The 17,240-nt window shown below is 35.4% G+C and overlaps 1 protein-coding gene and 1 long non-coding RNA gene across 4 annotated transcripts in view; one reads left to right on the top strand and one right to left on the bottom strand.

The window, feature by feature from the left end:
* LOC127832312 (uncharacterized) overlaps positions 1–16,846 on the bottom strand; it is a 45,880-nt gene extending 29,034 nt beyond the window's left edge. The window contains exons 1-3 of one of the 2 annotated variants that reach the window (XR_008026774.1): positions 15,799–16,846; positions 14,057–15,653; positions 10,541–13,374 (exon numbers count right to left, since the gene is read on the bottom strand). This is a non-coding gene — a long non-coding RNA (uncharacterized LOC127832312). Of the gene's footprint in view, positions 1–10,540; positions 13,375–14,056; positions 15,654–15,798 lie in introns of those variants that run through there. The other variant, XR_008026775.1, reaches the window with a different exon arrangement.
* Positions 1–17,240, top strand: part of LOC127832275 (uncharacterized) — a 104,912-nt gene that overhangs the window by 38,218 nt on the left and 49,454 nt on the right. For both annotated transcript variants that reach the window (XM_052357660.1, XM_052357661.1), the window contains one exon: positions 11,135–11,206. In XM_052357660.1, coding sequence (XP_052213620.1) covers positions 11,135–11,206 — 72 coding nt within the window. The remainder of the gene's footprint in view (positions 1–11,134; positions 11,207–17,240) is intronic.

The raw sequence follows: 17,240 nt of genomic DNA on the forward strand, positions 1-17,240 counted from the left end.
TTGTGATTTTATCTCAAATAACCTTTTTACCATTAAGGTGTAAATATTTTTTTTTACTAAGGTTACAGGTCAAACAAGCAAAATTTTATGATCCCTTAAGCGAACAAAAGACTCACAAAAACCAACTTAAACACACTATTGTAGACAGAAGTGTGTTTAAGTTGGTTTTTTGTGAGTTTTGGTATGTTGGTTTTTTTGTGAGTTTTGGTATGTTGATTTTTTTGTGGGTTTTGGTATGTTGGTTTTTTGTGAGTTTTGGTATGTTGGTTTTTGTGAGTTTTTTCTGTGTTTAACTCAGTTTTAACCAAGTTGGTAAAAAAAACACTTTAAACACAGAAAAAACCAACATGCCAAAACTCACAAAAAACCAACATACCGAAACTCACAAAAAACCAACATACCAAAACTCACAAAAAAACAACTTACCAAAGCCCACATTTATGTAACAAGTGAGTTTTTTCTGTGTTTAACTCAGTTTTAACCAAGTTGGTAAAAATACCCACTTTAAACACAGAAAAAACCAACTTACCAAAACTCACAAAAAACCAACATACCGAAACTCACAAAAAACCAACATACCAAAACTCACAAAAAACCAACTTACCAAAGCCCACATTTATGTAACAAGTGAGTTTTTTCTGTGTTTAACTCAGTTTTAACCAAGTTGGTAAAAATACCCACTTTAAACACAGAAAAAACCAACTTACCAAAACTCGCAAAAAACCAACATACCGAAACTCACAAAAAACCAACTTACCAAAACTCACAAAAAACCAACTTACTAAAGCCCACATTTATGTAACAAGTGAGTTTTTTCTGTATTTAACTCAGTTTTAACCAAGTTGGTAAAAATACCCACTTTAAACACAGAAAAAACCAACTTACCAAAACTCACAAAAACCAACATACCAAAACCCACTAAAAACCAACTGCCAATACCGCTTGGTTTAACACGGCTAAAACTTGTGTTTAACTCGAGTTTTACACACTTATTTGGGAAGGGTCATGATCAATGTACCAATGAAGTTTCATGATCCTAGGCGTAAGCATTCTTGAGTTATAATCCTGAAACCATTTCACTATTTCGAGTCACTGTGACCTTGACCTTTGACTTAGTGACCTGAAAATCAATAGGGGTCATCTGCCAGTCATGATCAATGTCCCTTTGAAGTTTCATGATCCTAGGCGTATTAAGCATTCTTGAGTTATCATCCGGAAACCGTTTTACTGTTTCGAGTCACTGTGACCTTGACCTTTGACATAGTGACCTATATAAAATAGGGTTCACCTGCCATTCATGATCAATGCACCTATGAAGTTTCATTATCCTAGGCCTAAGCGTTCTTGAATTATCATCCGGAAACCATCTGGTGGACGGACCGACGGACCGACATGTGCAAAACAATATACCCCCTCTTCTTTGAAGGGGGGGCATAACAAGTTGATAGTACATGTATATATAATTATTTCTAAACCAGTTTTCGTGCACCGAAAAACAAAAAACTGGTTGGCTGAAAAAAAAATTGGGACAGCGCTAGCCCTGGTATATAGACCCCACGACACCAGTACATAATATAATCTGCAAATGTTGTCATTTGAAAGCAAAAACTGCATCCAAGAACGAGTCACTGTGACCTTGACCTTTGACCTTGTGAACTCAAAATCAATAGGTGTCATCTGCCAGTCATGATCAATGTACCTATGAAGTTTCATGATCCTAGGCGTAAGCGTTCTTAAGTTATCATCCGGAAACCATCTGGTGGACGGACGGACCGACCTACCGACATGTGCAAAACAATATACCCTCTATTCTTTAAAGGGGGGCATAATAAGCAATAGCGATATTTTTCTCAGCCACATAAGTGTTAATAGTTTAATGATAATGAATATCACAAAATGAAAGTGAAAGTAGAACTGTCAAAAATGACAACCTGTCAACGTGTTGTTTTTGCTGGCACCAGAGGGCGATTACACTCTGACAATGTTTTCACATTTTTACCATAGGCTTTGTCAATGACCTTTAAAGTATGAGCGGCTTTGTTAATTTTAATTGCTATCATGTAACTGCATGATTGTGTATATGATTGCAATACACAAAACACAAATAATGATATAAATATACTGATTGAGCTTATATTAATCTGATAACTATAGCCGGGTCAGTTAAGGACTTAAAATACATTTTTTTTTGTCCTGAATTCATCAAGACTTGAGACATTTATGCACATAGAGTATCAAGATATTGGGTGATCCACAAATAAAAAGTATTTTTGATCTGTGTTGTGCAGGCTCTTTTTCCATGACTGTGAAAATGAAATTTCCATGTGAAAAGAATGTCAATTTTTTCTGAAGTATTTGATTCAACCATTGCATAAAATGAATTATTCTGCATATAATATGCCATTTTGATAAGTGTTTGTTAGGTGATAAAAGGAGATGACCAGGGATCCTGAGAAAAGGGATATACATTTGAGATCTGGTCAGGGCTCCATATGAAAGTGGTAAAATGATATACATTTTATATTTGGCCAGTGCTCAAGAGAAAATGGGTATACATTTCAGAAAATTTTACCATTTCAAAATGTTTAAATACCTCTTCACTAAGGCTCTTAATTCATCTAGCATGAACATTTGTACTACAATGTATATCTTTTTAATACTAATAACATTAAATGTACAAATTTAATCTAGCAATGTATACAGATACTACTTAAATATATTTGACTTATTGAATGTAGGAACTAGCTAAAATATCCATTAGAAAAAGATCAGGGGGTGAAATATCCATTGCCTGAACTTAGGCTGAAGCTCTGACCCTGGGGCTATGTTTATATATCAAACACATAGATTAAAGAAGTAAAACAATACATTGATACAACAGATGGAAAATCATCCCCTCTAAACAACATGATACATAATTATGTATAATATTTTTGGATTTGGATCTGTACACAACAAAACCTTTCGGTATGCGCGCTGCGGGAGAGAGATTTTTGATTTAATTTAATTCACTGAAATTCATCATTGAAGTTACAGTATGATCTCATTTGATAAAGATGTACATGATTGTATCAAGCAACATATATTAAATAATTATCAGTATAAATTACTGTTTTGATTTCTGTATCATTTAAATGATTTCAGTCAAGTTTATCATTCATATTATACATTATTTTTGTAAATATTATCAATATAAGTATACTAGATGCAAACATATTTGAAATAATACAGTTTGATATACTGTATAATATAATTGACCAGTCGCAAAACACGAGATCGCTCCGCCCACTTAGTTGTGTATTCGTAAAACACTTTATCCATTACTCCGACAGTCTTTGTTTGTCGGACCATGTGACCGCAATAAACGAAATCTGATTGATTATTTCGTGAGCTTGATTGACAGCTGGCAACTGGTCAATTATGATGTAACTACACATCCAAGCAGTCGATCAAACCATTGCAGCCAAACCACCTGGTGTGCCGACGCACCAGCAGAAAAGTCAAATGCCTTCTGACCTAGTGCATTCTACATCTACATTAGTTAAAGATACATGTTAACATTTGTATGTGTCTGAAAAAAATTATTATCTTTAATGACATCATCTGACCATGCATGTCCTAGATTTCAAAATCAAGGCCCTGGTCTGAAACATTGGTAACATTTAAGTGAAATTCTTACCAGGCTTCTGAAATTAGTTTTTATTGAACTATGTAAGGAAATCTAAATCAGGCACTGATTTTTCTTGTTTTAAAAAAGTCATAGATCAGTTGTGGCCTGTTGGTAATGACCCATTGTTTGCTTACTTGTCACACTCTTACAACTTTCCACACTTCTTTAATAGCAAATCTGGATTTAGGTGATCTTCAATAGTACATTTACGCTTAAGCTCTGTCACAAGAGTGCTTGTAAAGTCAAGTCATATATTTAAATCTAAGCCATATCAACTCAAAGTGTCAAAGACAAATGAAAGATGCGTTCATTAATTATTGTTCCATTGTTAGATGGTCGCTTTAGCTACCGTCTAAAGTGCTTAGTGTAAAATTCAGGTTGGTACGGCCTTGGTATGATTAACCCAATTCCCGCTGACTACGCGCAAGAAAGAGTTGTATAATTTATGCAAGAGGTTTGAGTTCTCCAATTATGTTTATTCACAAATGGAAACATTATATTAATATCGTGTTAAATGCAATAGTTTCGAATGGTGTTTTATAGAAAAGAATAAAAAAACAATGATCGTATTGTACGTGTCGCGGAGGAGATTGTTTATGAATGATTAAAATAGTCCTCTTTCTGCTTCGTTTGCGTGACGTAGTATTTTCGCTCATCTCATTCATAACTCTGAGGCTGGCGATAAACAAAGGGGAGTCCGGGTGAGAATAACGCACTAGTATAAGGTTACGCTTGTTTATATTCGCAGGTCTCAATTAATAATACGTTGACCACGAGTTCAACAATTATTACAGGGATACGATAGACAACATAAAAAATGTTTCATTATCGCTGAAACTGTTAAAAAAACATTTAAATATAACAAGAATATTCTCTAAAAAATGTAGACTTACTGTTTTGAAATAAGGTTTGGAATTTTGGTTTCTAAATAACTTAATTCAAAACAAAAGTTTAATTATAGTGTTTTTTACTTGTTAGTCGCATATTTACCGCATTATAATGTGTGTTATAATAGGCAAACCATACATTAGTAAAATTCAATCTGCCTTCGCCTATAGAAGGAATGGGTCAATTAGGTGCTGAGTTTCCTTTGCTTACTTCAGTTAGAGGTCAATTCTTTACGTAATAGCAATCACAAGGCTCAGGCTTCAAAGGAATTACGGAGCGTTCTTACATAATAAAAGTCGTAGTCGCATGGTATTTGCGTTTTGCGTCCTATTTGGTCACGTGGTTCTTTTTCGCGGGTGTTTTGGCATTCATGATATGAGGCTATTAATAGATGCGCCTGTCGATAAACAAAGGAAAGTTTACTGGTTATAACAACGCAATAGTTTACACTCTCGCATACAACTCAATGACGTAGTACAGGTCGTAAATTGAGAGATTCGGGGAAAAAGTTGACACTTATTTATATTCTCAATTTATAAAACGTTGAACATAAGTTCAACAATAACTTCAGCGATATGATAGACAAAAAAAAAGTTTCATAATCGCTAAACCCGAATATAACAAACAATTTATAATAATAATACAAATGCAATAGTAGAAGGTTAGTAGAAGGTCAAGCTTGTTTATATTCACAGTTCTCAATACATAGACAGTTGGATATGAGTTCATCAATTACTACAGGCATACTAATAATAGGCAGCCTCGAAAATGCTTTTTAATCGCTAAAACCGAAAACAACTTAATATATTATATTAAATATATTTATAACAATAAATGTCTTTTAAAAATGTAGTCGGCGTATACGCTGACTTTGAAATAAAGTTAGCAATTTACTTAAATTCTAAATAATTAAATACAATTAAACAAAAGTTAAATTATTGTGTTGTGTTTTTCACTTGTAAGCTGCATATTCACCGCATGAAATGTGTATTAGCATTGTCAAACCACACATTAGTGTGAGTAAATAAAAAATATACTACGGGAGAGCACTTCATATGTGTCCTCATATGCCTTGTTATGAGTATCTTTCTTCACTATCGAAATATATCGGATGTTTATATTTGATTTAAACGCTGTTTTCTTTTGACACATTTAAATCACACGTCAATAGCGCCGTCATGCGAAAATGGGTCTTATGCATTTCGGCAAGCGTTTGTTAAACCCAACATGTGCTTTTGCGCAGTCAGGCCATATCTAAGGCGATGCTGTTTGCTTTAAAATCACTCAATATGTTATGTTTCTCCTTACCAGAAGGAGGGATAGCTGAATGGGCTATTTATATGATGGGCGCATATGGAATAAGACCCATTTTCGCATGACGAGGGTCATTACAAATCTCATTGCGAATTGAAAATGCCACATTTAAGAACAATGCTTTATGATACAAAATTGAATTCAATATAGCAAACTTGTTAATAATGGCAGCCTATCCACACATTAAGAAATGATTTCCAGACGTGCTGACCAAGTACGGCAAACATTGTGGTATGATAATTAAACGATTTTCTCTTATCGTGACACTATACTATTTCGCTAATGATTGTTACTCATCTTGGAGGCGAAAGTGAAATTCTGCGAGATGGATTGTAACGCGTAATTGTAACAGGGCCACAATTTGCGTCGTTTGAGCATACAGAGAGTAGTCCGGAATTCCTTACACTGAACAGTGCTACATCCTTTGAATTGAGCACATACACAATGATGTAGCAAAAATTCACAGGTTGTATCTCGAATCAGCTTATTAAATATTCGAAAATATTCATGCGTGTCTGTTGGCGTTATGCAAAAGTCACTAAGATGAAAACTGAAACAGCTACGCCTAAAAGCGCATTAGTGCTCTATACCTATGTTTATGTTAGCGTTGTTGACACTGTGTGAACTGCTCGGGTAACAAGTAAAGCATAAACAGCAATGTTTATATACTTTTATTCCTCCATATACAAGATACGAAGATTATTGTATATTTTGAATTTGTATATGGTGTCAAAAATCAAAAGTTTTGTACACGGAACTTTCATTATGAATTTATATTCTTGGTGAGATAGTCATTTGATATTAGAAAAAATATTCCTTTAATATGATGGTGACTGCAAATTTTCTTTATATTAAGTTCTCATTACCATTTTCATCATACTTTCTATGCTTTCAGAACTTCCAAAAAGCATGTTGTTTTTATTTTGTCTTAGTTATTTCTATGAAATAATAAGGATGATAAAAAGTGCACACAAAACTCGACCCGTGCGCTATGACACACACTTTATAAAGTTGAATATTGTGTGTTCATTTCAAACTTGCGATTGATTTTCAAAAATGAATTGCGTGTTAAATTATGCAATAGCGAACATCTTCAGTGCCTTCAGCGCTTTGATTTACTACTGCTGTGAGTTTTTATATAATATAACTCATGATGACCATCGATCATGTGAGAGAAAATTCACATTATCTTAGTATATCAGTTTTAGAAGCCTTTTAGATAACAAAGTGTGCTAGTTTTCAATGTTGATTCTGAGGATCAAACCCGCAGTGCAACCTCCTGCAATCAAAGTCTACACTCTAACACTAGGCTTTTAGGAAGATTCTGAAAAAAATTATCCCTTGAGAGCAACCAAACCAAAACTGAAGTCATATATTGCCGACTCGGTTTTATTGAGTCGGTTCATGAGAGATAATGGAAGGTGCAACATCTCTCATGCCCCCTAGCAGCGCCTTAAGCGGTATTCAATTCTCAACACGAAAGCGCTGGAGTCATTGATCCTGAGTGACCAGAAAAAAGCACTTGATTAATGTTCGAAATAAAATCATTTGATTAATGACAATTCTATTATTTGAGCCAGGTCACAAAAACGCAGTCTAATCGGTATCCAATTAAACTATTTGTTATTTTCAGAAAACTGCTTTTAAGCAAACAGCTTTCAAGCGACTGCAGGCTGATCTGGATCCAAACTGGCCACAATCGCCTTCATGTGTCTTTTACTGTGACACAGCTCATTTAACTTTAAAAATAGAAAGAAGAAATAATACAAACCAGTAATCAATGTTGAATTTCAGGACAGCTTGGTGATCTGCTAATCCCATATGATATGTTGATATCGGGTATCATAGTCATTTAATAAGTCACAAAATGCTCGAATAAAATTTATAAAGCAAAATGTGATTTAAATTGATAACTAAAAATACCAGTACCTATGCCAGTTTTGCCGTGTTAAGCTGTCAAGATCCAGAAAGTCCTTCATTCACATCGAACATATCCTTCGAATTCCATCTATTGTAGTCATTAGCGATATTTAGTGAATAAATAGCTCATTTATCCAAAATAACAGTTTCTGAATAGCCAAACAAGCCGAATTATGACACTTTCTCATGGGCGCAGCCATTGTTGGTATCACGTGGGCGGGTTACTTCCAGCCTGTAGTTCTAAAATTGTTTTGAGAACGAAATTTGTTTCAGTTTCTAATAACGTATGTTCACATAAAACGGTCTTAGAAAAATTCACTAAAAATGCTGTATGCAATATTTTTGGAGAAAAATGTTAGATAAACGTTTTTAAGTGAAAAATTGTAAGAATTACAAAATGCTATGTTAAATGTCTATTCCATCTGCCCAAAATCTGGTAAGGCACCAAAATGGCACACCGATTTACACAGTGATCTTGAAATACGGTATTAATAAAGTATACTTGCGTAAACGCAAATATACTAAAAAGGTAAATCATTTCCATAGCAAATAGTAAAACACTGCATGTAAACATGCATATTTAATTTTAATACTTGGCTTTAAAGGGGCCTTTTTACAGTTTTTGGCATGTTTTGAAGTTTGTCATTAAATGCTTTATATTGATAAATGTTAACATCGGATATAAAAAGCTCCAGTAACATAACAAGAACAAAATAAAAAAAATAAAAAAGGTAACCCTCAGCAGGGCTCCAACCACTGACCCCTGGAGTCCTGGAGTAAAAAGTCTCCCACTTAGACCACTCAGCCCTTTTTCTGATTTCAAAGTTAGGTGTATTTTATACCTGATATAACCAAATTCCTCGTAGTTTCACAAAATATAACGACGACAACAGAACTCTCCAAATTATTCATTCGTTTCGCGTTGCAACGCTTTATAATTTTCAGGTTTTAAATCGTCAAAAGATGCATATAATGGCTATTTTAGAGCATGGTAAATGTTCAGTATTACTGTTTCCTCACAAATATCATAACTAAAACGAAAATTTGCAAATCTGGAACAACTTTTTTCAATTTTGTCATTTTACCCAAACCTGAAAAGGCCCCTTTAAAATAACTTGAACCTAAGCTAAAACATTGTACAAAACACAAAAAAAGAATTATTAAGTTATGTGACTAAATTGAATAATTTGTTGAGCTTTTTATATTGTTTGGCCTTCTGATCAAACTATACATATATTATGCAATAACACAATTTTGAATAGATGTCTGGCATCATCTTTATGCCCCCCTTCAAGAGGAGGAATATTGTTTTGCACATGTCGGTCCGTCCACCAAATGGTTTCTCTATGATAACTCAAGAACGCTTAGGCCTGGGATCAGGAAAGTTCATAGATGCATTGTAAGGGCTGAACAGAAAACTGTTGTATCTCCTTCTTTATTAAATATGAGTAACAACAGTCTTCAGTTCACCCCTCAAATTTTGATCACGACTTGCAGATGACCCCTATGGATTTTCAGGACTCTAGGTCAAAGTTCAAGGTCACAGTGACCATGAATCAGTAAAATGGTTTATGGATGATAACAAAAAAACGCTTAGGCCTCATATCAGGAAAGTTTATAGGGACATTAGTCATGACTGACAGATGACCCTTACTGATTTTCAGGTTACTAGGTTAAAATTCAAGGTCACAGTGACTAGTAACAGTAAAATGGTTTCCGGATGATAACTCAAGAACACTTAAGCCTGAGATCAGAAAGTTCATAGGGACATTGGTCATAACTGGCATTAACTTTCAGGTCACTAGGTCAAGTTCAAGGTCACATTGACTAGAAACAGTAAAATGGTTTCCGGATGATTACTCAAGAACGCTTTAGCGTGGGATCACGAAAGTTCATAGGAACATTGGTCATGACTGACAGATGACCCCTATTGATTTTCAGTACTCTAGGTCAAAGGTCAAGGTCACAGTGACTTGAAACAGTAAAATGGTTTCCTGATGATAACTCACCAATGCTTAAGGTTAGGATCAGGAAAGTTCATGGGGACATTAGTCATTACCGACAGATGACCCCTAGTGATTTTCAGGACTCTAGGTCAAAGTTCAACGTCACAGTGACCTGAAGCAGTAAAATGGTTTCCGGAGGATAACTCAAGAACGCTCAGGCCTGGTATCAGGGAAGTTCATAGGGACATTGGTCATGACCGGCAGATGACACCTATTGATTTTCAGGTCACATGGTCAAAGTTCAAGTTCAGAGGGACTTGAAGCAGTAAAATGGGTTACGGATGATAACTCAAGAAGGCTTAAGCTTGGGATCAGGAAAGTTCATAGGGACATTGGTCATGACTGACAGATGACCCCTTTTGATTTTTAGTACTCTATGTCAAAAGTTAAGGTCACACAATGGCTGCCACTACAACTGACAGCCCATTTGGGGGGGGGGGGGGTTCGTGTTTTACAAACACTCCTTGTTAAATTATTGATTTTATAATCAGTGGAGGAAATCTTTTTATCAACACATACACATTATGGTTGTTTTTGCAAATTACAAAGTATTTTCTCAGGTACAAAACAATAGTACTTAAATAGTAATGTTTGTGATAGTGTAACGGTCTCCTTTTCGTCTCCAGCGCATGGCCCCAACTAAAATGGATTAGTTTGGGCAAACAGCGGTAAATTTGCTGCCACCAGTCCATGTTGAATGTGTGAACAAATATTAAATCCAAACTCAAATTAATGTCTTCTACAAATTTTATTTCACAATCACACATTTATTCAAGAAAGTACACTTAGAAATACACTATTATGATCAGTAATGAAAATTATATTTAAAACATTAAAGTGTTGATATCAAGGCACAAGTTTTCAATAGTATATATTATTTTAAAGCATCCATTTGTTTTCTCCTCAATTTTTTCTCCCCAAAACCCCCTTTAAATACTATTCAAATAAGACTGTATGCATTTTTCTGGACCAAGTGACCATGATTTATGGCAATTTGCAGAAATTAAGAGATTTAAACCAATTTGCATAAATGAAGAGGTACTCATGGGAGAGATGGCCTACACCTGAAGAGTGTGAGACCAACAATAAGATTACAGAAGTATTCATTACTTCCAACTTGAGCATAATTAAATGTCCAAAATAAGCTTATTAAAAAAATGCAACAGTATGCTGCTTTGTCAGTGGGCAAAGGCATGCGTTAAGTTTTAAGAACTACTTTCCCAACAATTCAAATTCAAACTTGTGAATATTTAACTTGATTCCTCACATGGTAGTCTTGTCATAGAATAGTAATGTATCAATTTGAATAAGTTTTCATCTTCATTTCTAATTTAAGATGACCATGGTCAAGTTCCAGGCAGACAACAAAAACAGCAAAAAGAGGATGCACTGACAGATTGCCCAGAGGGTAAATATAATTAACCAACTACACACATGAAATTTCGGAAATTTGCAGACTGAAGTGACCATGATTTATGGCAATTTGCAGAAATTAAGAGATTTAAACCAATTTGCAGAAATGAAGAGGTACTCATGGGAGAGATGGCCTACACCTGAAGAGTGTGAGACCAACAATAAGATTACAGAAGTATTCATTACTTCCAACTTGAGCATAATTAAATGTCCAAAATAAGCTTATTAAAGAAATGCAACAGTATGCTGCTTTGTTAGTGGGCAAAGGCATGCGTTAAGTTTTAAGAACTACTTTCCCAACAATTCAAATTCAAACTTGTGAATATTTATCTGGATTCCTCACATGGTAGTCTTGTCATAGAATATTTATGTATCAATTTGAATAAGTTTTCATCTGTATTTCTTATTTAATGTGACCATGGTCAAGTACCAGGCAGACGACAAAAACAACAAGACTATTGCCAAGCAATATATGTCCCCTACGGGCTCCACCATTGTCAAAAATGTATATTTTTTTATTTGTTGCCATAGCAACCAGAATTTTTCACGTAGGAACACAAAGAAATGACGTGCATTGACTGTCCTTATTGCCATCTATCCATGTTTCAAGTTTCATGAATAAATATTAAGAACTTTAAAAATTATCGCAGGATCCAGAAAAGTGAGACAGACAGACGCACAGAGCGCAAACCATAAAGTCCCCTCCGGTGAAACTGGTAGGGGACAACAAAAAGACAATGCACTGACAGATTACCCTGATGGTATATATAATCAACCAACTACACAATCTCCACAAGGTCCTCTGCTTTATCAAAAGCAGCATTTTTAGTTATTTATGTTATAATGCTTATGTATCGGCAATGAGCCAAATATTGTCCATGAACACTTGAAATAAAAAGTATGGTTAATATATATTTGTTCATTGTCATATCTTTTTCTAGGAACAAAAGTCTTTCAACGTTTGCTAGACATTTATCAGCTTGCACATGTAGCTTATTTACAAAGTTCATTGTACGCAGAGGAAACCTTCAATCTGTTGGACCTTAATTCCTCAATCAAACAAGCAAATGCTTGAAGTAGAATATCCTGATGTGCAGCAGTAACAGGTTGACAAATTCTTCCTCAAAAGACATTTCAGTAACAATTTGATACTCATTTGTTCATATCATAAACTTACACAGAAAAGCCTTTAATTATGTGCAATACATTGCTACCTGAACTTGGGTTTAGAATCCATTTTTTCATTTGGGGTCTAAGTATGGCTTTTCATCCTTTAGCACAACATCATACTTTCCAGACATGAATTAGTTCTAAAGAGGTTTTGTTGGGCATTTGATCTCACAATCGTGTCAATCAATCCATCTGGGCTCACCGCAATGTAAGGTTCTTGTTGACAAATCACAAGTCCATATCGACAAACAGTTTTCAACAAGTTTTTTCCAAACAATTGCCGTGCCACCGGTTTAAATTTTTGTCCATGTTGAGTAGCCACAGATCCCTTGAACCGGTTGTATAACTGACTGACAACAAACTTGTTGGGATCAGCACGGCCTGTTAAAGGTAGTGCATCATGACATGACTTGAGGTAATCCTTAACTCTCTGTCTATCCACATGTCTGAGTTTTGTGCTTCTGTCTTCTGTTGGATTGATCTTAAAATTGTCTAAGCACACATACTTTTAAAATGTGACATGGCACTGCTCGCATGACAAGGATCCCGACACTGGCTTAGTACTGTCAATATGGAGAACTTTGTACTTCTTTTCCCCAAGCAACCTGTTCATCTGTACATGTTTTTCCTGCTACTCCATGAGTCCAAGCAAGTGTTACGGCACATATGACTGCAGATATACGGCTGCAAGTTCTTCCTTTTCCAGCTGGACAAGTACAGTAACCCGTAAAGACTGTAGAGTCTGTAGACACAGCCACCCATGTGTCATAGTAATTTCTTCCAATACCAGGTTGTCTTGGTGATATAGTTGATTTCAAAAAGAAGACACAATTAGATGTGCACGAATAAATTTCAGCCATCAAGCCATTCAGAATATAATTTTACCCATAAAAGGCGCTGATGGATTTCATCATCTTCCCATCGTAGGCTTTAGACAAAATGAGATAGTCCATGAAGTCTTCATATGCTAACCTCCGTCAGGTGGAGGTTAATCTGAAAGACATAAATTGAACCATGTTAGGCGCCTTTGTTTGAAATAAGTATTGTGATCATAACAATATTTTACCATCTGGACTAGAAACTGCGAACAAGCAAATTAAGGGTGAAGACCATATATTTATTTCCAGGTGGTGGTCAGGGTTCAAGCCCTGCACAATTTTAACTACAGTTACATGTAAGTTGCCAAGAAATTGACAACATTGAAAAAGGCTATTATTTGAGTATCAGTACAATTCACCTCCGGAAGCGCATCCAGCAAAAAGAATAATTATAATCTTAGCATAAAAGTTATTAATTACAGTATTGTTTTCATACATACACTATTACATACTGAACTGTGTATTCATCTCTTGTGGTTAGATTGACAGTAAACTTATTGATAGCTAACTTCTATAAATTGATACTCTAAATCAGGTAATACATTAATATAACATAGTTCATCATTGCCTAATCAGATGGCATCAATTTTACAAACCAAATGGCTATCGTTTTCTGAAAGATTAAGTTAACGAACAGGCTATGATCATTAAAAGAGCGGCCATTTGCAAACAATTTCCATTGTTAAGCAAAGTTCACCTAAAAGTAGAACCGATTTACATTACAGTTCATTTCAGTAAATACACATTCAGTAAAAAGTAGATTCACAACCCTTGAGCAATCACAAAAAAATTCATACCAAGATATTCTCCGGACATTTGAAGACAAGCTTTTTTCTTGGTTGGTTGGTGGCTTTTGGAATCGCAGATTCGCCAAATTTTGCAGCAGTGTATAATGGCGGACAGTCACTTGGCTGACAAAATTGCGATAATCTATTTATACATTCTGGAATGGGCTCCATGCAAGACTATAATGTATCTCACTTTTTGAAAAATTTACAGGAGAAGCAAAAAACATTTTATTTTTCTTAATACTTTTGATAAAGACATAAATTTCTTAATGTGAGTTCAAAATAACAATATTTTACAAATGGAATGGTATACCGGTAATCAACATTAACTTTCATATTTTTTTTATATTTTGAACTTATTTTGAGTTACAACACAGGGAAAATGCTAAATTTGAAAAAAAATATAATTTCAAAATCATTTTAAGTAAAAATGTATTCCCATGCTATTCAACCACTTACTATAGTTTATAAACATCAACAGTAATACACTATTTCCAGTATGAAACAAGGGCTGTTTGTAAAACATGCATGCCCCCCATATGGGCTGTCAATTGTAGTGGCAGCCATTGTATGAATACATTATTTTGCACTGTGACCTTGACCTTAGACCAAGTGACCTAAAAATCAATAGGGGTCATCTGTGAGTCATGATCAATGTACCTATGAAGTTTCATGATCCTAGGCGTATTAGCTTTCTTGAGTTATCATCCTGAAACCATTTTACTGTGTAAAGTCACCGTGACCTTGACCTTTGACCTAGTGACCTGAACGTCAATAGGGGTCATCTGAGAGTCATGATCAATGTACGTATTTAGTTTCATGATCCTAGGTGTAAGCCTTCTTGAGTTATCATCCGGAAACCATTTTTCTAAGTTGAGTCACCGTGACCTTGACCTTTGACCTAGTGACCTGAAAATCAAAAGGGGTCATCTGTGAGTCATGATCAATATACCTATGAAGTTTCATGATCCTAGGCATAAGCATTCTTGAGTTATCATCCAGAAACCATTTTACTATTTCGGGTCACCGTGACCTTGATCTTTGACCTAGTGACCTAAAAATCAATAGGGGTCATCTGCGAGTCCTGATCAATGTACCTTTAAAGTTTCATGATCCTCGGCAAAAGCGTTCTTGAGTTAACATCCGGAAACCATTTTACAATTTGGGTCACCATGACCTTTGACCAAGTGACCTCAAAATCAATAAAGGTCATCTGCGAGTCATGATCAATGTATCTATGAAGTTTCATGATCGTTGCCATTAGCGTTCTTGAGTTATCATCCGGAAACCATTTTACTATTTCAGGTCATCGTGACCTTGACCTTTGATATAGTGACCTGAAAATCAATAGAGGTCAACTGCGAGTCATGATCAATGTACCTATCAAGTTTCATGATTCTAGGCATAAGCGTTCTTGAGTTATCATCCGGAAACCATTTTACTATTTCGGGTCACCGTGACCTTGACCTTTGACCTAGTGACCTGACAATCAATAGAGGTCATCTGCCAGCCATTATCAATCTACCTACGAAGTTTCATGATCCTAGGCATAAGCGTTCTTGAGTTATCATCCGGAAACCATTTTACTATTTCGGGTCACTGTGACCTTGACCTTTGACCTAGTGACCTGACAATCGATAGGGGTCATCTGTGAATCATGATCAATCTACCTATCAAGTTTCATGATCCTAGGCCTAAGTGTTCTTGAGTTATCATCCGGAAACCATTTTTCTATTTCGGGTCACTGTGACCTTGACCTTTGACCTAGTGACCTGAAAATCAATAGGGGTCATCTGTGAGTCATGATCAATCTACCTATCAAGTTTCATGATCCTAGGCCTAAGCGTTCTTGAGTTATCATCCGGAAACCATTTTACTATTTCGGGTCACCGTGACCTTGACCTTTGACCTAGTGACCTCAAAATCAATAGGGGTCATCTGCGATTCATGATCAATGTACCTATGAAGTTTCATGATCCTAGGCCCAAGCGTTCTTGAGTTATCATCCGGAAACCACCTGGTGGACGGACCGACTGACAGACCGACCGACAGACCGACGGACCAACAGACGGACATGTGCAAAGCAATATACCCCCTCTTCTTCGAAGGGGGGCATAAAAACAATCCTACATTTCTAACTCTTAGCACTTGCTTACATTAGTTTTGATGCAAATTGAACTAAATTTTTGATGGATTGGAATTAAGAGTAATCTAAAGTGACAGCATTACAATCAGGGTTCTCAATAAGAGTCCGTCGCCAGCCAAATCGGACGTTTGAAATCAGATATTTGCCGTTTAAAAATCGCTCAGATTTGGAAAATCGGCAATTGACTTTTCGAAATTTGCTTGTCTTTTCAGAAAGTTTGCTCCTATTTGCTATTAAGCAAAGACGCTTCATTATCTCCCTTAACGCATTACAACAAAAAACAACAATGAAAAGGTGCATATTGGAATCAGTCAAAAAGCAGTAAAATATTTTGACGTTCTGTTCATTACATGTTGAGTTAAAATTTTACAAAAGTAATAAAGAGGTTTTTCCATTTATCTTTTGTTAGTTAAAAAAGCTAAAATTCATCAAATGCACACAAAAATGCTCAAATTTAAGTGCCTGGTTGACCACTTCAATAGCCATAAAATAGCCCACAATGCAGGAAATCAAGTGCTCAATTTTAAATTTTTCAGGGGGAGCATGTCCCCCGGACCCCCCTTGAAGGCCTGTTGGTTTCACATTTGGGCCTGTTGGCTCAAAAGTTATTGAGAACCCTGATTACGATAAATTACCAAAGAGAGGGATATTTAATCAATCGAGGGGTTAAAGCCAGAACGTGATAACTCCATTTTTCAAATAGTGGAGAAAAACGCAAAATTAAGGTTTGACAGACTACAACTTTTAAATGAATATGAATATCAGCGTAATATTTGGTTATAATATAGGTAATAGTATTGTTATGACATTGTAAACATATTATATGATTGCATACAATATTTTAATGCTTTTGTATTCAAAATAGCACTTACTTCATTCTGGCATAAACGTAAAACATATATATTTTCAGAGTACAACTGTGTTAAGTGCACTTTGTGCTATTTTGCATAAGAATTGAACGCTGCTTTTCCTATGCCATACAGGACTTTGTGCCATTAAAGCATAACAGTCTTGTGCTCTGCATCTATTTTACGAGACTAAACGAAA

This window comes from Dreissena polymorpha, chromosome 5 (assembly GCF_020536995.1).
Source record: "Dreissena polymorpha isolate Duluth1 chromosome 5, UMN_Dpol_1.0, whole genome shotgun sequence".
Taxonomy (NCBI): domain Eukaryota; kingdom Metazoa; phylum Mollusca; class Bivalvia; order Myida; family Dreissenidae; genus Dreissena; species Dreissena polymorpha.